Source organism: Nelumbo lutea, chromosome 4 (assembly GCF_056320005.1).
Source record: "Nelumbo lutea isolate HS-2025 chromosome 4, American lotus-T2T, whole genome shotgun sequence".
NCBI lineage: Eukaryota > Viridiplantae > Streptophyta > Magnoliopsida > Proteales > Nelumbonaceae > Nelumbo > Nelumbo lutea.
In genome coordinates this window covers 37,147,815-37,168,695 of record NC_142687.1, presented here as the reverse complement: position 1 = coordinate 37,168,695, position 20,881 = coordinate 37,147,815, and the positions used below count along the sequence as shown (strand labels likewise).

At 36.9% G+C, this 20,881-nt stretch overlaps 2 protein-coding genes across 15 annotated transcripts in view; both read right to left on the bottom strand.

Annotated features, from left to right (window-relative positions):
• Positions 1 to 330, bottom strand: LOC148855240 (uncharacterized). Its single transcript, XM_088984889.1, has one exon. The coding sequence runs from the start codon at positions 328 to 330 to the stop codon at positions 1 to 3; it is 330 nt and encodes a 109-aa protein (XP_088841015.1).
• An 8,487-nt stretch (positions 331 to 8,817) lies between these two features.
• LOC148855239 (Tetratricopeptide repeat (TPR)-like superfamily protein) overlaps positions 8,818 to 20,881 on the bottom strand; it is an 86,931-nt gene continuing 74,867 nt past the window's right edge. For 7 of the 14 annotated variants that reach the window (XM_088941929.1, XM_088941926.1, XM_088941934.1 and 4 more), the window contains 6 exons: positions 19,852 to 19,979; positions 18,106 to 18,214; positions 17,216 to 17,278; positions 12,625 to 12,687; positions 12,442 to 12,507; positions 8,818 to 9,505 (listed from right to left, as the gene is read on the bottom strand). In XM_088941929.1, the coding sequence (XP_088798055.1) occupies positions 9,305 to 9,505; positions 12,442 to 12,507; positions 12,625 to 12,687; positions 17,216 to 17,278; positions 18,106 to 18,214; positions 19,852 to 19,979 (630 nt within the window). In that variant the 3' untranslated portion in view covers positions 8,818 to 9,304. Of the gene's footprint in view, positions 9,506 to 10,518; positions 10,823 to 12,441; positions 12,508 to 12,624; positions 12,688 to 17,215; positions 17,279 to 18,105; positions 18,215 to 19,851; positions 19,980 to 20,881 lie in introns of those variants that run through there. The other 7 variants (XM_088941927.1, XM_088941937.1, XM_088941935.1 and 4 more) reach the window with 5 other exon arrangements.

Sequence of the window (20,881 nt, the reverse complement as noted above, 5' to 3'; positions counted from 1 at the left end):
CTAATTCCCTTGTTGCAAATTAAAGTATTCTTGGTAAAGTTGATAAACCCTAGTAGTATTATCTTGTCCATAATATAGTTTCCCTGCATGATCCCAGACCTCATTGGTTGTATCTAAGAACACAAAGTTCACACTGATTTTGGACTCTATGTTGTTCCATAGCCATGTCATAACTTGAGCATCCTCTTGCTCCCATTCTTCATATCCTGGAGACTCAATTGGGGGTTTATCTTCCCTCACATGCTTCACTTTCTTTTTGGCTTTTAGGAAAACTTTAACAGACTTAGCCCAAGGGACATAATTCTCAACATTCAGTTTTATAGAGGTCATCTACACATTTAGATAATTAGAAGGCACCATCACACTTGATTTGCACTCACTGTTGTCTCCCATGACTGCACAAGAAAAAAAAGGGAGAAATTGTACCACTAGGTTGTCACTCTACTGTCCTAATGAATCACCACACTACAGATGGATAGCTGAACACTACTATGATTCCTAGTATCATAGGTTTCAGCAACAACACTCACAACTTTTCACCACTATTAGCAACAATATCACCGCTCTCGTCTACTGTCAGCACTAGAAACCCTCACAATACATCTCACGAATAGGATAATCAGTTATGCAACACAAAAACTTGTTATATAACACAACTTGATTTGAAGATCATGTACCTGTCGAGTAGAGGGTACCAAGTCTACACTGTCACCATCACAAAACTAACCCTCTTTGAACTGCCAAGTAGAGGGTTTTCTACCAACCACACAAAACCACAACAACTGCACTCATTGGAGGCACGGAAACCCCCTGAAGGAGAAAACAACCAGTCCTTTTCCTACTTTCTGGGAAACTCCTAATGATCAATGGGAATTCTACAAAACCCTAGAAGGAAATGCGCAGAACAGAGAATAGAAGAGATGACTGATCTGAACTGATTATCGTGGCTTTGATACCATGATGAAACTCATATTAGATGTTTGTATAAGTCCAAATCAGAAGAAGAAGAAGAGGGAGAAGGAGAGAAAGAAAAGTCTAATCTTCTCTAGTCGGCCCTTCTTTTATTTATACTCTTCTAAAGTATACAAGAATTACTATTGTGCCCTCACTTAAGTGAGAGCCACATCAGTTGGACAACTAATATATAATTTAACATAAAAGGTCTTTACTACCCTTCTATAGCCGACTCTAACACTCTCCATGTTCCCAAACTTCCTATTAACTTATTATTCATTATTAGTATCACTCAATCCGAAATTATTGTGTAAAATTTCTTCCTCATTCTTGTGTATTTTAGGATTTGGCCTTGGGGAGGACAATTGGTAAAGGAGACATGGTTGATGGCTTCTACCTTTTGGAGAATAAAGCTGGTCCTATGACATCATCTCCTACGAGTCTTTTGAGTTAGTCTACTAAGAGTCAAGTGTGGTTGTGCCATAATCACCTTGATCATTTGTCTTTTGAGTCCTTTAAAGTTATGTTTCCTTATCTATTTAAGTTAGTGTCTAATTATGGATTCCAAAATCAAACTTGTAAATTGAGCAAACATGGTAGAACAAATTTTCCTTCAAGTAATAAAAGATCCATTTTTTATTTCCATGTTGTGCATTTTGATGTTTGATGCTCAATGAACATACTCACTGAGGGTGGACACAAGTATTTTATCAGCTTCATTGATGATTATTCTAGATATTTTTGGATATATCCTATGCATTCCCAAGAAGAGGTACCCGGAATTGTAAGGGAATTTCATTGCATGGTTTTTACTTAGTCTTATGTTTAAATACAAACTATCCAATTAGATAATATGAAAGAATATTTTGACCATGATCTAGTTGACTTTTTTCACATCTCATGGATCTCTTCATTGAAGCTCTTGTTCTAAAATATCACAATAGAATGGTGTTATAGAAGTAAAGAACTAACATCTTCTTGAAATTACCCATAGTATGATGCTACACATGAATGTCCCCAAGAAGTTCTGGGTTGACGATGTGATGGTTGCATCTTATGTCAACAACCACATGCCATCTCGTTTTTTACAATACAAGGCCCTACATCAATTCTTCCTCCCTCAATCTTTGTTGTTTTCTATTCTAGTGCATGCTTTTGGCTACAAATTCTTTGTTCATGATTTTCCCCAAATCAAGGTAAGTTAGGCCCCAAGTCTATCCTATGTATTTATTTTGGGTTACCCGTTCTCCCAGAAGGGCTACAAATGCTTCAATCCTATCCCTCGCAAGTATTATGTATTCATAGATGTGTTCTTTTTTAAGTCTGATAATTTCTTTTTGGCCTCTCCACAGGAGGAGAGGCAATTTCCTCAATTCCCACTCTCTTTCACTCCTAATTCCACTCCATTTTGTATTTTTTTTTGAAGTTCCATAAGGGACAATTGAGTTCAAATGGTGTGAAATAGCCAGAAAACTATGCATTGAGAATCATCTAACTCCTTAGAGGCAAATCCAAGTACCCTTGTTCCCCTTGATGTTATTATTGATAATTATACGTTGACCTTAATGTTTGAATTTCTCATAGAAAGGGTGTTAGATTATGTATTACTAACATTTTGCCCTCGTTTTGTGCTTTTCTGATTGCCATTAATTGTCTCTATTCCCAAAAGTGTTGCAGATGCCTTGTCTATCCATGAATGAACAAATGCAATGGAGGAAATTTGTGCTATACACAAAAACAACACTTGGAGAGTTGGTGAATCTTCTCGAAGGCAAAGTGCCAGTGGGATATAAGTAAGTATTCATGGTGAAATATATGGTTGATGAGACGGTTGAGAGGTATAAGGCCAGGTTAATTGCAAAAGGACACACACAAGTATGAAGAAACCTTTGCCTAGTTGATAAAATGAACCCTCTTTGGATCATATTATCTTTGGCTATTAACTTTGATTGGGAGCTTCATCAAATGAACATTAAAAATGATTTCTTGAATGAGGACCTAAAAGAAGAAATGTATATGATTTAGCTTCCTAGGTTTATAGAACAATGGTGTAAAAGAAAAGCTTGCAAACTAAAGAAATCTCTATATGGGTTTAAGCAATCCCTTAGGACCTGGTTTAGTAGATTTCACTTGGCTCTTCAACAAATTAGGTTCAAGCAATGTTAGTTTGACCATACTCTATTTGTAAAAAAGAACCAAGAGAAGATTGCGGTCCTAATTGTATATGTAGATGACATAGTAATTACAAGGAATTAAGACTGAGATTCAGAAAGTGAAAAAATCCCTTGCTGTGGAATTTGAAGTTAAGGACCTTTGATAGTTATGTTATTTCCTTGGGATTAAGGTTTGCCTGTTCTCAAAAGGGCATTTTTATTTTTCAAAGATATAGGAAAGTTGAGAGCAAATCCTACAACTTCTCCTATTGATGAAAATCATATACTTGGTGATTGTGCTGGAGAACCTATGATAGATGTCAAGAAGTTTCAAAGGTTTGTAGGAAAACTCCTTTACTTGTCAATGACTTGACTTGGTGATTGTGCTGGAGAACCTATGACAGATGTCAAGAAGTTTCAAAGGTTAGTAGGAAAACTCCTTTACTTGTCAATGACTTGACCAGATATAATATATGTTGTTGGTGTCCTTAGTCAGTTTATGCATGCCCTAAAGTCTTCTCATTTGGAGGTAGTAGAGAGAGTCCTAAGATATCTAAAAAAGTATTCAAGGACTAGTATTTTATTCAAGAAACATTGTCATATCTACTAGTAGATATTGCACTTTTGTTGGTGGAAACTTGGTCACTTAGAGAAATAAAAAACAAAATGTAGTGGCCAGATGTAGTGTTGAGGTTGAATATAGAGCTATGGCTCATGGGGTTGCAGAAGTGCTTCGGGTAAAAAATTTGATAGGTGAATTGGGTTTCTTTGTTGACAATCCAATGTCCTAGTAAGACCAAGCAGCCATTGATACTGGGTTTCTTAGGGTAAAAAAGATGATTACTGTGACAACAAGACAATCATTAATATTGCTACCTTCATGACAAGACCAAGCATATTGAAGTTGATAAGCACTTTACAAGAGAAAAACCTGAAAGGGTGAAGTGTTTACCCCTTACATCAATTCCAAGGAACAACTAGCAAATATCCTGACAAAAGGTTTTCACTATTTGTGACTTTTATGTGATAAATTGGGCATAATTGACATATATGCTCCAACTTGAGGGGGAGTGTTGAAATGTGTCATGCATAGCTTCCGGGGGGGGGGTACTTTTGCCATTTTCCTATCTTTTTGTTGTATGCTGTCACCCTAAGTATAAATACTAACTTAGGTGTCGCTAGCCAAGGAACTTTTGGAATATAACTCTTTTTGAATGTGTACAATAAGTAATGTAAAAGGTACTATTTACAAAATTTAAATTTAAATTATAAATTTTAAACCATATAATGATAATTTACATATTAAGCTACTCAATTTAATCAACAAAGATGATATAAGTTTTAAATATTTATTGAAAATCAAGTTTTTAAAGAACATGTTTCTTTTTTTTTTTTTTTCTTGAAGGGGGAGAGTAAAGAAAGAACAGGTTCCATGACTTTGGAACCAATCCCAAAACCACCACGACCAAAACCAACCATGGAACCGACCTTCACAGGGTAGGTTCCGGCCATGTTCTGCCATGGAATCGAACCAAACTGACCCATGCTCACCTCTATTAGAGAATATATACAAATTCAGTTGCCTCACCTAATAGATCAAGCTTTTACGTTCAGCGGTTCCTTGAAATTCTACAGTAAGACGATTTTAGTCACTAAATCTGTGCTCTGCATAGCCAATGATCATTGCATTCTAGGAGATGTTTTAACCAGTGCACTATCGAAAACCACTGAACTGTGCAGTATCCCTTTTTGAGGGCAAGGGCATGCAGCTGTTGCTCCTGCTCAAGAGCCGGTAGGTTTGCATACAGACTGATCATAATTACTAGTGTTTGAGAATTACAATCTACAGCTTCTTCCTGCACTCTTTGGAAAAGTTTGAAGGCTTCATCGGGGATCCACTTTTTATGTAGCCACCAAGCACATAATTCCATGAAACTGTGGTCCTCTCCAGTCTCCTCCATGCTCCATCTGTTTAGACAGGTTCTTTGCAATTTGTCATCATGCCAAAACTCACAAATGAGAAAACCATCAATTTGTGTAGGATGATATCCTTCTCATTCCTTCTATTATAGGTCTTACATGCATAGTTCAGGATTCCAGACCTCACATACTTATCAACAAGCAATTGCAGAATCCCTTGTTTCACAAGGCCATTTCTTAATATGAAACCATAGATTTGTTTCCCTCAGAGTTGCAAAAGCCTTGGCATGTGGAGAGCGAAAAACAGTTTGGTTTAATTCCCATGAGTTGCATTTGTCTGAAGAGTTCTAGTGCTATACCAACTTTGTTGTTTTGGTCATATTCTCAATCAATGAGTTCCATGAGTACGCATTTCTTTCTGCCATTCTATCAAAAGCTTCCTGAGACCATACAGAGTTCATTCTCCAACATTTTGCATACATGTGAATCAGTTCAATTTCGACTAATGCAGACATGGATTTTCTTCCCTTGATCTTGATAGATCAAGATCATAAGATTTAACTTGAAACTCTTGGGATTCATGATTCAAATCATGAATTGTATCTCCAATCGTAACATTTTTACAACATTGCTTCCTTCACCTTTCTCTCCCTTCAATGAGAGCATTCCATGACACTTAATTCCACTCTTCCAATTTCTGAAAAGTTTTATGAGCTTCCACATGTCAAGACTTTTGATTACATATTAACCAATTCACTTCCAAAATGATATCAGAATCCAAGAAATTTCTGACCAAATGGCCACGCAACAACTTATCTGTTTCAGTATCATCTCAACTAGCTGATGCAACAAGCATTGGGTTGAATATTTTATTCTAGTTGCAGATCACTATGTAACTTGAGAGTGCTTCCTTCACCTTTCCCTCCGGAACATACCCTGCAATGCGAGCATTCCATGACACTTCATTTCCTTCCAATAATCTCTGAAAAGTATTGTGAGCTTCTTCAACATGTCCACACTTCGAGTACATATCTACCAATGCACTCCCCAAAATGATATCAGTATTCAAAAAATTTCTGACCAAATAGCCTTGCAACATCTGACCTGTTTCAAATATCAGCACAAATGGCTGATGCAACAAGAATGCTTCCCAAATTGAACCAGTTTCTCTTGTAGTGTCACTTCTGCATTCTTGAAATAAGCATTAGAACCTCACCATAATGCCAAAATTGTGCTCTAGCAGATATCTTAGAATTCCAAGTTGCTTGATCCCGATCTTCCATCTGATTCAACATTTGCAAACAGCTGTTAGTGTCTATGCATTTTGCGTCCAATGATTTCAATGCACCACAGGTGCTTATTGCTAAAATTGTCAGGGCTAATCCCAACTTCTGCATGCTTTAAAAAACTCTCCATAATGCCATACTTTCTTCATTATCCTCACGTAGCCTTTAATGAATGCATAATGGCATTCTTCCTATTACTCTAAATGAATGTAGTAACTGCATCACTCATTGACCCAAATCTAGCCCTTGATCAAAGAACATGCCTACAACCAAATTATATTTCAAACCGCTCCTAACGATTAAACCTTGGACCTGTCAAACTCCACAGCTGTCCTCAAGAGTTGAACAAGCCATAACATTACTTGTGAAGGAGAATTTATCAGGTGGAATCCCGAACTCTGAATCCTAATAAATATCTCCGGGATTTCCTCATGATCACTCTCTCGTGAATAAGAAAGTATCATGGTGTTCCAAGATGTTGAGTCCATTCAGGCATTTCATCAAACAACTTCCTAGCTTTATACAAATCCGACAAGCTACCACTTCTAGCTTAAAGCACGAGGATTTTGGTCTCAAGGCAGGTATTGGCATGAACAAGGTTAAGGTTCAAAATATTGATATGCTCGATATGACTGTAGGGGCATATCGGGCATTTCAATACTTTTCTTTTACTTATTTTTATTTTTTTTTCAAAACTGGTTCAAGGGAACCGGTCTAGGACCCCTCCATCCCCTGAACCGGTCAGACCCTGATACACCCACTGTAAGGACATATCAAAAAGGCCCCAGTACAATACATAATGATACTTTGAACCTTGGGCATGAAGCCATCGGATGGCATCCTAGCAACAAACATGAGGATCTTGTTTGGATTCGAAGTTGGCCTAGAGTAGATACTGAAGACTCCTTTCCATCTGCTTTAAGCTGATATTGGTGCTGGTACTGATATTGGCTGAAAAATACCTGAATTTCGTTTGTGGTGAGGAAAAAAAATAGTACTGGCTACTGTGGCCATTAAGGTGTTACAGAGTTCAACCCATTAGTGCCCATTTGGGATGACTTTCCCGTAGCAGCTTGACTTAGGAGAGCTAGGTGGTAGCTCCATACGGAAAGCCTAGAAGTTATGTTTGGTAAAAAATCCAGAAAACCCAAATACTCTTTCATTCAGCCAAAAAATTAACTTTCCTGTGAAGTTGGTTTTAATGGCTTCTTCAAAGCAGTATACTGAAAGCAGTTCAATCAAAGCTGAAATCCTTCCAAATGAGGTCTAAATTTGGAGCTAAGTGGTCATAGAATTCGGCTATGATACCAGAAAGATATGATGTCCAGCAGCACAGCTTTTCCCAAGGAAATTTAGCATGATAACAGAAAGATATGCTACAATAAAAAACTTGTAACCAATCAGTAGTTATCAATAAAGTGGTAACCAATCACGTATTTATCAAAATTCACATGGGTTTTGATTATTGGTCAAACCTCTTTTGGTATCATGTCTCTGGCAATAAAGATTTTTCTATGGTCATTAAATGACATTTAAATTTCAAATCTACCCATATTAACTGTTTCAAATTGCTCTATTAATAATATGGTTTTATTTTACTTTTAACCCACATTAAAAAAAACAACATTGTCTTGTAAAGTTCATAAAGAATAAAAATGATATTTGAAATTAATATTTAATAAATATTAATTAAATTTAAATTAACTTTTTAAGTATATTCAACCTTTCCCAAATATATCCCTCCCAATAGTTTACACCTCACATAAACTATGTTTTTATACCCTTATAGTCGTTAGAACCTTAGATTTCGGTGAAATATGACTTTTCCTTGGGCTCAGTTTGGAACGAGTACAAATGCAAATATATACAGTGCAAATACATATAAAATAATACAAATATAAGGTTTTGCACTCTACATATTTGCATTTGTACTCTTTCCAAACTGAGCCTAATGTATTTATCCTAACATTCCATTGTATCCATGCACATCCAAAACATAAACATATCCTGATATCCTAATATTATCTTTCTTATACTCCTTTTGTTGCTTATAGACTGTATTTGTTACCAGAGAAAAAAGAAGAAAAAAAGGATTGCACCATGCAGAACAAGGATATACCACTAACCATTCCTGTTCAAAGGGTTAAACTATGATACTGGAAAAAACTTATAACCAATCATCTGGTGTAATAGAAGTGGTAACCAATCATGTAATGGTCATCAAAATTCATGTGAATGTGGGGGGCTTTGGGGGGAGGGGGTTGATTGGTCAAAGCTCTTGCAGTATCATACCTTTCCCGCATCATAGATTTACCCCTGTACCAAATTCTTACCAAATAAAGCATACCGGAGGAATGCTAAATGCAGACCACTTATTAAATGACCTTTTAGTCAATACAAACAGTAAAATACAGTAGTTTTGTGCATCTCATGTGTTGAATATTAACCAGATTAGCTGTTGAGTTCCTCACGAGTTTCCTTATCATTCCTCTAGGATACAACCATTGGCCTTATTTATCAGAGCCCTACGATCTCCATAAAACTGCTGACAGTAGTTACAAATTTACAATTATCTGTTGAGCAACAAATGTACAATGCCAAAGTGATTCTGGTATGGGAAAAACTGTTTACAATCAAATGGTTAGTATGGGATAAACAGTCTACCAGAGTACAATACTAGAACTGCTATAGTAGTTACGATTACAAATAATTTGTACATGTTAGTGGCTTTGGGCCAGGCCCATTCAAATATTTGCAAAGTCCAAGCCCAATCCCGACCCATGAACAGGTCACTGGCTTCTTATTGTCTCCCAATCAAGTCATACTTCACCTATAGATTCTGCTTCATATAAGCATCAAAGAAAAATTAATATGGTATTTTAAAAGTGCCTAATTATTTAGGGTAACCTTTGCGTGGGCCTGTCACCTTTTGGCAACAATATATACCACCATATGCATGATTTACAGTTTTAACTAAAATAAGCTGCATCATTACTTTCTATGCTTTCTCTTTGATGAAAGTTCAGTCTCAACACGATTGATTTCATCTTTAAGCTCTTTCAGAACAGTTTTTCTTGACTGCTGTATCCCGTCACCTATGCTCTCACTTATAAGGCCCAAGAGATGCTTCAAACATGAAAGGTATTCAGATTTGACTTCATGAGAATTGGAGATTGACATCTGGATTCTAGGCTGCACAGATGGCATACTTCTGACAGTAAACAACAGTACTAGATATTCTTATATTCAGCATTTCAAGTTTTTATATTGTTAATACGGATAAGAAACAAAAACCTCTATGAATTGGTAATTAGTGGACAAAGCTGTCAAGGCATAGGTGATAACAGGCAACAGAAGGGTGCTTAGTCACCTAGGAAGGCACTTAGATGATAGATTTTTACATAATAAAAAATAAATTCTAGGCAAGTTCTCTAGTTTTATATACCAATTACCATGCATGAAATTGAAAAAAGCAGCAATTATCTTTGCCGATAACACTAATTTTCCTCCGAAATTGTAGCAAATCATCAATCAGAAAGACAACATAAGAAGTATTTAACAGAGCCGTCCCATGTCAAATTTGAAATCAAAGAAGGTAATCGTTTTATACTAAATAAAATTTTAAAGATAAAGAATGGTAATATGGGGTGTGCAGCTTGAAATGGAAATCAGAAAATCCACCCTGACATCTATAAAGGTATCAAGCATAAGATAGGGAAGGGTAATAAAGTAAACTGAACTGATAAATGGGCTGCAGATAATTCATCTTTAGTTGATCTTTTCCCCTCTTTAGTTTGGCTCTTGATAAGGATGCCATAGTTGAATAAAGCTTTGAGCAGGCTAAGAATGGAATTAGATGGGGTCCTGTTTTCAAAAGAAACTTAGATGATTGGGAAATTATTCCTATTGGCAGAGCTGTGTCTAATAAGTGCCTGTTCTTGTGGGGGAGTACTTGCATAAGATGATTGGTGCAAAACACCTACTTCCTCCATAAACACATTCAAGGAATGCCTAGCAACATTGTCTGAGTGAAATTGCTTAATCTTTTTGCCAAAATGTGTCAATCATTTAATAAAATATCATAGTTATTTGTGGTACTTCATCACGACTTTTTCGAAGTAGATGCACATGAATCTAGAATAGTGATATATGAAGCTAATAAAATATTGGAAGCCATCTAAAGAGAGGGGCCCCAAACATCAGAATGGACCAAATCAAAAGAAGCATGAACTTCATTCATTGAAATTGGATAAATTGCTTTCACATTTGACATACTCCACAAACTAAATTCTGACTTGAAACTAACTGAAACAACTCAGGAAACAATTCTTTCATAAGAAGAAAAGACGCATGACCTAGCCTAACATGCCATAGATGCAACTTAGCTACTAACTTGTCATCCCGACCACTCAAAGTAAATGAATGCAGAGCTGCATTAGTGTCTCAATTAAAATAGTAAAGGCCCCCAAACTCATGAGCACTCCCAATCGTTCTCCTTGCCAATTTGTCCTATAAAACAAAATGAGTAGGAAAAAACTGCAGTTCAAGTTCTTAGTAAGCTTAGAAATGGACAATAAATTTGAGGCAAAGCTAGGAAATGAATAACAGACTTAAGGGAGAGATCCTTGCTGAGGTTTAACTCCCCCTTAACAAAAATAGTGGAGAGAGAACCATCAGCTACTCTCACCTTTTCTTGGCCAGACAGTAGGTGATAGGAGGAAAACAAAGACGACATGTCTCATATTGTCAGTGGCTCCTGAATTAATACCCAAGAGCTAAAATGTGTAAGACTAGTAACACTATGAGCAGAGACAATACTTGTTTTGCAAGGGAAGAGGATGCAAGGGGGGTTGTTCCTCAACTGGGCCATGGCTTGGCTAAGGATCTACTTCATCAACTGTAAAATCCAAGAAAGACCCCGAGGCAGAAGAATTAGTTGTTTGTCCTGTCACAAGAGCAAATCTAGATGTATTCTTCTGAGTCTCTACACTATTATGCATGCCACATTTCCACTTGATGTCTGACCCTTCTGAGGCTTCTTATCCATAATGCAGCTGGTTCAAATGGGGAATAGAGAATCTAACATGTCTCCTTGGTGTGTCTCTCACCCCCACAATGAGTACATTTAAGATTCTTCTTGTAAGTACTCTTTTCCTCCCTGTTGGCCAGTACTGATAAGCTGGTAGTTCTTGTCAGTACTTCTCTCTACCAGCTGGAGACTAGTTCTTCTTGTCAGTACTTCCCTCTACCAGCTGGAGACTAGTTCTTCTTGACAGTACTTCCCTCTACTAGCTTATCTCCTGCTGCTATAATAACAGAACCAGCCTGTACTCTGCTGTAAATCAAGTTCGATGTAAGAAAAAAAAAAAAGGCTCACAGCAACAAGCCTCCAGCTGTAACACATTCCTCAGTTCACGTGTATCTTCCAGACCTGAGGAAATCTTTCTACAGCAATTGCCAGCTCCAGAAGTCTTGTTCCAGGTCTAATCTAGGAGTGCCAAAGAACTAGTAGGGCATCAACTGGGCTGAAACTTGCCTCTTTGGTCCCTACACCCAAAGAGAAACTCTACGTACAGGCCCTCTTGTGTGCAATTGGTCAGAACAAGGGTTCTTTAATCAGTAACTAAAATAAAGGAGAATATAGAAGAAAGAGAAGAAGAAGTAGGGCAAACAGAAATCAGGTTGTCAATGTTCTGATACCATGCTTACTGACCTGCAATGGTGATTAGAGCAAAAGAGAGAGATAACAGATTTTTATTAAAAATAAAGAAAAAATGAGATCCCCACTTTCTGCTCCTCCTTCCTCCTGACCCCCCTCCTTTTCAGGAGGCTTATGTTCTGAACTACGCCTCACACCTCTAGGTAGTGGAACGCCTCACATCACACGTCCGTGTTTTAAAACATTGCTTACAATAAGGCACCTGCCTTGTCATTTCTATCACCTAGTTGCCTAGGGAGACACCTTTTTTTTGTATAAGCGATTTTTAAACTGTTCATTGGTTAACACAGTAAAGAAATATAATAGATGAAAAATATTCCTTCTACTGAAATTTCAACAGGTGGACTCATAAAAATTGACAAGAAATTCAAATAGCTAGTTCATTTCTTTCATAATATAACGAGTATACCTCTTTGAAGGTAGAAAGACATTGTTGAAGTGCTTTCTCAGCCTCAATTATGCTTCCATGCTTTTCCTGTATTATTGAACAAGCATTAAGTCCTATACGAATAAATTAGATTACAATGAAAAGCAAGATGGAGAAGCAAGCATGATGGAGATTAGTAGCTGTCATCAAGCCATTAATACTGACCTTAGGCTCCTGCAATTCCTGTTTGGTGATTTCTAAAAGCCCAAGAGCATCAAATGATTGCAACTGCATGAAATCACAAAATAACGAATACATATGAAATATGTCATACCACCAAAAAGAATTCATGAAGTTGATAATGATGCTACCAAACAAAAGTTCTTAACATAAAGAAGAGTTGATATATATTAAGAATATTTCCATCACATCTTTGATTCTGTACTATATCATCAGGAGGCAATGTGATAAACAGATGCGTATCCTTATTTGAAACATATATCCTTCCATTGTCTTACAAGAATATCTAGTTCCCACCTTGCTAAAAGATTACCGGGGTTTCGTAAAAAGAGCCTACAAACCCTTTGCAGAACAGAATTTGAAACATAGAAACGTACAAATTTTTTATCAGTAATTGTCAAAATGTCATTAGTTGATAAAGAATGCTGTACAGGTAGGATTGTACAACAGCCTCCTAATTTTGGGCAGGCTACTTTACACCCTTCTGTTATTTCTTTCTTACACATCTCCCAGGGGAATAATCTCCAAAACAGTTGATTCCTTCCTACTTCCAATCTTGCTAGGGCATGAGCCACACTATTGACAGATCTTGGTGTCCAACTGTATCTGACACTCGTGCATCTTTTTAATGTCTTTAACTTTGTCTACAATCTCATGACCCCATGTTGTAATTTAAGAACCATCCTACAATAACATGGAAATTAATCATCTTCCACCATCAGGTTTCTATAGATTAGGAGTTAAGCCAACTTCATCCTTCATTGGACAACCATCAGTTCTGCCCCTGCAGAAACATAGAAACTGACAATAACAGAACCTGCATAATCAGTTTACAAATGTAACTCAATTAATTCTTTCAATTCACACTTGGTGATTTATTAAAGCATTTGGGATCCAGTGCTAGAGAAGGTGAACAGGAAACTTGCTTCTTGGAAGGTCCAATACTTGTCTAAGGGTGGTAAGTTAACTCTAATAGGGAGTGTTTTAGCTAGCCTCCCAGATTACTACTCATCTCTTTTCCCTATTCCTTCAGTGGTGGCAGAGAAGATAGAGAAAGCTCTGAGGGATTTCTTCTGGAAGGGTTGGAAAGATAATGAGAAGTTCCAGTGAGTTGGAATCGTATTTCTAAGCCTATTGCCCAAGGTGGATTGGGAATTCAGAGAGTCCAAACCTTCTTTTTTCATTTTTTTTATCTGTAGAAAGTAGTTTTATTAATGCAACTTGAGGATTACAAGAAGGTGGGTATAAGATTCACCCCAACAGTACTAGAGTTCACAAATTTGCCCAAAACCAATGCTGTCAGTAGGCCCTTGCTTTGCTTAGAGTATCTACCATTCCATTTGCTGTTCTTCTTACCCATTTGAAGGAAACATTAACTCCCTTATTAGGCTCTTAATCTCCCTGAATTTGTACCGGAAAACCAAAGGGATTTGGGTTCTGCATCTTGTCCAAGAAATGACTCAGGGCACAAGTGGAGCACAAATGTCCTATGGCTGTGGAGTGTGCAAGGGAATTTATAAGGTCTTTCCTGACTTGAGAAAAAGGTATCAAGAGCTGTTTGCCTTGGTGAGCAACAAAGAAGCAGTGATGGCTGATCATATCACGCTCAGAGTAACTCCTACAGTTGGAATCCATCCTTTAGGAGTTTTAATGACTGGAAACTGCAGCAAGTGACTGACCTGTCAGCTCTGCTGCACACATAGAAAGTCAACCGGCAAGAATGGAAATGGTCGAAGTCAGATCTGCATTCAGTCAGCTCATTCTACCATGACCTATTGGTTTTTTTGATGAATGATGACCTATTGGTTTTTTTGATGAATGATAACCTATTGGTTGAGAAGGGCATTCCCAGTTAAGGGCATTTGGAGGAAAGCAGCACCATCAAAAGTGAAAGTTTTTATTGGGTCGTGACATGGGAAAGGTGTCTAACTAAGGAGATACTAGCCAGAAAGGGAGCCAGTTTTCCAGACCTTTAATGCCCTCTTTGTAATGGGGACGTGGATTTATGGAATCATCTGTTCCTGTCTCTTCCAAAGTGTGGCATCATTTTATAAAGGCTGTCCCAGTTTACAGATGTTTTCTTGCATGGTGCAGGCTTTGTTTGCTGGCTGGCTGCTGGCAAGTCCAAGTCTAAACAAGGTCAAGCATGCTGGGCTGTGGTACCATTAGCAATCCTGTGTGCAATCTGGAGTGAAAGGAATAGCAGGATATTTTTAACAGAAATTTAGTCCAGAGGAGGTGGTACTCAATAATGAAACCAACATGATTAAAAGTTGGTTGGTTTCTTGTTCTTGTTTTAGTGGAGATGATCTATCATCACCTCTTTTGAATATAGGTAGTTTTGTGGGTCCTTGATGCTGGGGTAATTGTACAGAAATCTTTATTCAGGACCATACATGTATACTTCTTTTTTTCAGTTAATGCATTATGCTTTCTCTTAAAAAAAAATGTCCAAGAAACTGCAAATATGAATGCAACAACCATTTGTTTTTCAAGTTATCATATGGACTCACATCAGAAATAAGATTATGGGTTGACCATCCACCAAAAAAGATTTGGTTAAAAAATAAAGCACACTGCTAATCAGAGATATAAAAAAAGATCCTTTATTTGGTGGAGATGAATGCCAACTAGGTAGTGCCTAAAGGATTTTATTCAAGGTGACCTACCAATGAGAGGAACTTGAAAGAAAACAATAGAGCCGTAGAATTGTCTTCCTCCATGATCTAAATACCTTAGGATAACAATAAAAGATTTTTGCACATTGATAATCTATTAGTGCTTGAATTATCAACTTTAGAAGCCAACACTAAATGAATGTTTCACAAGGACCTGATCCTAGCATTAATAGTCTTAGATGAATGGAACTGCACCTAGAGAATTGCTTTGTAGGGAAAACGAGAAAAAAGAGGAAATAGAAAGAGTAGTGACTAGGGGAAGAGACAGAGGTTGAAGAGGGAGGCATGCCTTGATGTTTTACTTTCATGTCTCATTGAGGGGATTATAATGGAGTTCTTAGTGTGAACTGTTTGGTTGCTGGTCATGCAAACTTTTAGTCCCCTGGGCTCTGATGCAAGCTTTTAGTCCACTCTTTTGGTTGCTGGTCAGGACCATTTTAAGGAGTGGTTCTTGAGATCCTTTGGGCATGAAAAGCTTGGTTTTATCTATATCCTTGCATTATTTTTGTTTTTTGCCAAGGAGTGGGTTTTTGCCTTTTCCTTGCATAGTTGTCAAGGCAACTAGGTAACATGGCAGTTTTGGGGGGTTAGCATACCCAGGCTACCGCCCCTCCCAAGATCCCAAATAACTGGGAGTCTGGGAACAACATTGGGTAATAACCCTTTTTTTTACCAAAATCGCATCACACCAAGTGTTTAGAGAAGGTGCTCACTCAACCCATTAGGTATATGCCTAAGCCACAAGGCAGGTGACTGGGCATCTAAAGATGCTACACGGCTCCTTTACAACATGCTCAAGATGTTTTAATTGGTTGACTTATTCTATTAAAATAAACATGATATGTTGAATAATTACTACTACCATATTGCAATGTTATATTTGGAATATTGAAATTAATATATTTAAATGCCTGTGCTTGGCACCTCATGTACAAAATTATTCAATTTTCTTCATAATTAGACCTGTTCATGGGTCGGTTAGCCTGATGGCCCGGCCTGGCTTGTTATTTTTTGGGCTTGGACAAAATTTCAGGCCCGCGGGCTTGGGCTTGGGTTTTAAATACCAGACCAGATCATTTTTTGAGCCATGCTCGGACTTTTCCATATAAGCCCGGCCTCATACTATTACATATAATAAAAAAGTACTTATGCTATATAATAAAAATATATAATATATATGTGTTTCTTAAATTATTAATAAATATTAATTTACTATTAGGAAATACAAATTAGTTTATTAATTTATTAAATTATTACTAAATTAAAAAAATATTAGTTTATGAAAGTACACTGAAAATAAGACATTTTGTGTACAGATCGGGCTTCAAGCTCGGGCTCGGGCTTCGGGCTTTATATAAGGGCCAGGCTTGGGTTCAAGATCCAGTCCGACCCATGAACATGTCTATTCATAATCAATAAAATTTACAATTGCTGATAAGAAAAATTGTTAAGGTACCTAGACCTATAGGCACTCCACCGGCCACCTGGCTTCACCTTGGCATCTTGGAAACTATGCTTCCTTGTTGAAATCAACTTAGAATTAGGGGTCATCAGCTCCACCTTGTACTCCTTGTATTCTTCCTTTCATTTTTTTTTTGATAATTGACATATAATTCTTCCTTTCAATTTTCCAATTCTACTTACCAGTAAAAAGGTCCTAGACATAAACAATTATATGGCTATCACTTCAACAAATTTGAGAAATTTATATGCTATCTGGAAATATTAATTCTGAAGAACTGGAAGAGATCATTCTAAATAAAATTCATTTCCAAATAAACTAAACTGCCTCTGCCTCAAGGCATGAACATAATATGTGTACCAGATCTGTAAAAAAATCACCAACGCCAAGTTATTAAATAATAGTCTTCACTGTTTAATACAGGAAAGAAGGATACTTTTGAAAAGGTATAATTCAGTACAGAAAAGGTATTGAACGTCCTACTGGCCACAGTACATGCCTGAAACAAAAATATCAGAATAATTCAACATTGGAACAGTATTGACCATATGGTTGCTGGAAGGACAACCGTCAATGTAGATTCATAATGGTGAAAATAAAAATAGTTTCTTTCAAGGTTCAAAATATTGATACAGCCCAATATTCCGGTAGGGGCGTATCGGGCTGTATCGGCCCTCACTCCCCTCCCTTTTCTTGTGAACCTGATTCAGAGGGGTCGGCCTAAGGCCCTTCTACCCACTGAACTGGGTTAAACCCCGAAAAACCCCCTGTAGGGGTGCATCAGGAGGTTTCCTGTACGATACGAGTCGAAATTTTGATCCTTGGTTACTTTCTCAGTTGACACAAATATTAGAGTTTTATAATACTCAAGATACAAAGTGGCCACGAGGATACTTGCCATGCTTGGAAGCCAAAGGGAAATGATGTACTAAACTGAAATGAAATGGCCAGATCTTAGAAGAAAGGATGCAATCTATGTTAATTTAAAATAACATCTACAAGTCAGAAATGAAATGCAGATCTTAGAAGAAAGAATGCAATCTATGTTAATTTAAAATAACACCTACAAGTCAGAGGTAGGAAAAGGAATATCTAGAGATAGACTACTACAGTCATTATTACATTGTAGCAGTGGACTATTTTTGTTATAAAATATAAACTTAAGATCAGGCTTCTGACAATTGTGGAAATGGACCAAAGAATAGATCCCATGAAAAAAAAATAGATATCTTGGATAAAAAGCACTCTAAAATAGTGAATTAAAGCAAAATAACCAAGAAACATGTCTTTCAGATATTAAATTGCTATTAGAAAATGAAAACAGACCAGTATGACCATTGCTGCATGCTCGTCCTTCCCAATTTTTCTAGGGTCTCCATTGTTTTGCATGTTGCTACCCTTCTGTTTTAGATTGTCCAAAGCTTGATTTGCTATCCTATTGTGCAAAGAGAATCTCGAGTGGTCACTTTGGAAGAATATCAAACTATAAGAAATCTGAAATTCTGAACATCGGAATGAAATTGTCATAAAAATTTACTCAAGTATAATAAAAATCCACCTGACCTCAAATTTCATAATACATTCTTACTGAAAATATTTTGGAATCAATTTTTTTGATCAGCTTCAAGATGAAAAAGTAAAATATATCTGATTTCTAGTAGCAAACACCTATTCTACCAAGAAAACATCTGAAGCAAACCGACCAAAACATTATCATCCCACAAACTAATCAAAACAAACAGATAGACCTCATCCACCAACTGGAAATAGGATGGCTTTCTAACAAACGAGTCTTTGCCACCTTTCCTCAGACAAGTTGGATCCCAAAGCAAGGCCATCTTTTCAAACTACAAACTCCCTCAGTTTTATCTTGTTATATTTAAACAAATAATCTAGTTCAAAAGCCCATATGGGTCTTTAAAAATCAGAAGCCCACATGATTAGGCATATTTTGAAGCCCATGTAAGTCTTTAAAAATCAGAAGAGGGACTTAAATGGACCCAATTAAAAATCCCATTTGTCTTTCTTAAATGAAAATTATGTGTGGCCTTAAAGTTGGGTGGCCACTTGTATTAATTTAATTGGCTGGGGTAGTTAGATACCTATCACCCTATCTATAAATGATCTCCAGTATGGAAAGTCAAGCCTATTGGGCATTTAGAAGGCATAAATGAGAAGAGAGAGGCATAGAGAAGAAAGAACAGAGCGCTCCAATCCAATGGGTTCGGGTTTACAGGTAGAAATTGAGAAAAATCCTTTTAACTCTTCACATCCACCATATTACTATTATGATTTCCAGAAAAGAGCCTGTTTAGTGATTCAACGTTTTCTCTTTTTTACTGTCTTTTCTCTAATTCAGCAAGCAGCTATTATACTCATCAACAGCCTAGAAATGCTTCATCAAAGTAGTTCATTCAAAATCAATAAATGATTGGAACTGATCAGCTATTATACTCACCAGCATTTTCCCATTTTAGCAATTTTCTTTTTTTTTTCATGCCAAACAATTTTTGTTCGATCTCAGATTTGGCCAATAAGTTATTATCAACTTACTGTACCAAATTTCATCCCCAAAACTACACATAAAGCCCTAATTTTTGGAATGTTGGCAATTTCTCTCATGAAGGGAAAATATTTCATCCTTTTGCAGAAAACATGCCCAAATTACCTTCAAAATAAACCACTCCATACAATGCAATATTTTAAACATCTCTACAAAGTTTCATTAAAAAATCCCCATCCCTACATTTAATCTTTGACCCCAAATCTAACCCCTCCCAATCCTTTTCTTTAACCTAAAATCATTCCTAGAGCAGTCAGTCCTACAGCTTTTGGTATTAAGGCTATCTATAATACATGGTGAGATGGTAAAATCTGGGGCTGACAATTTCTGAGAGCAGTCATGCAGTCCACCCATCCCAATACTTTGCATAGCAAGAATGACCTTTACCTAATGACTGACTCTTACATAAACATAAATCACATAGTTTTGATATGGCCTTAGAACAATCAACATTTCCTCATTAGACCTTATGACAAGCAATATCAATGTTGGGGGGGAGGGAGAAAAACCTTATCGAGTTGTTCAGTAAAATTTTTGCCTTATCAAGCTCAGCACTTGCTTTGGAAATATCCACCTTCCTTAGTTGGTTAGAATAGAGCATTGCTATTCTTGCCATATGAAGCATGTTGGCACCAATCTGCACTTGAACAAAGAAAGTAATGGATTTCTATTTACATTAAGTCAACAAAAGACAACTACGCAGTAGGAAGAGCATAAGATCCCTAGACCATAAAATAGAACTAAAGTTCAAGAGACAAGAAGTTCAGTTGTAACTGTGAATGCTTGGGTTAGCCAGTCTCACTGAAATATGAAACATGCCATCAAGTTCCCATAGAAAAATAATAGAAAGCATATCACATAACATTAATCAACAAAACAACTTACAAGTAAGATGACATTGCTCTGTTAGCAACAATAAGAGATTTTTTCCCCAAAAGAAAAAGCCTAAAATCTTCCATAATATCCTAAGATTTGTGGCTTAATATCATAGCATAAGTAATGCTGTGGTAATTTCCAAGCATACTTATTGGCAACTGTAGCCTGAAGCTTGTGAATGCTATCTGATATTAAAGACGGTACTTAATCTACAAGCTTGAAGAAAGATTGTAAATGACAGTATATAAACAGTGCTTAGATAGTTCTCCTACAGAGAGGCCACAAAGCATGAACAGGGAACATGGTTTTGCAACCTAATCAAACACCTGGGTTTTCTCCCTTCAAAACCAAACATTTTCCTCTTCTTTCTAGGCCCTCTATGCATAGAAACAAACAAACACATGCACGCACATATGCATACAAAGTTTCATTTTTCAACAAGCCAAAACAGGAAGTTTCTCATTGAAGCATGTTGGGTTGAGAATGGATTTGACGTTTACAGCAGTAAGAAAAAAAAAAAAACTACGAGGGATTAAAAGTCTTGAAAGCTGCAAGAACATGCTCAGTAGTAGAGTGGAGAAGGGGATAAGATAGAAGAAGAGATTTCGAAGAAGAAAGCACTCCCAATCATGAATTTCAATGTCAGATCCCACTAATTTTTTA

Bases quoted from the DNA above. Each gene is read 5' to 3' on its own strand.
- LOC148855240 (XM_088984889.1), bottom strand. From the start codon at position 330: ATGACCTCTATAAAACTGAATGTTGAGAATTATGTCCCTTGGGCTAAG.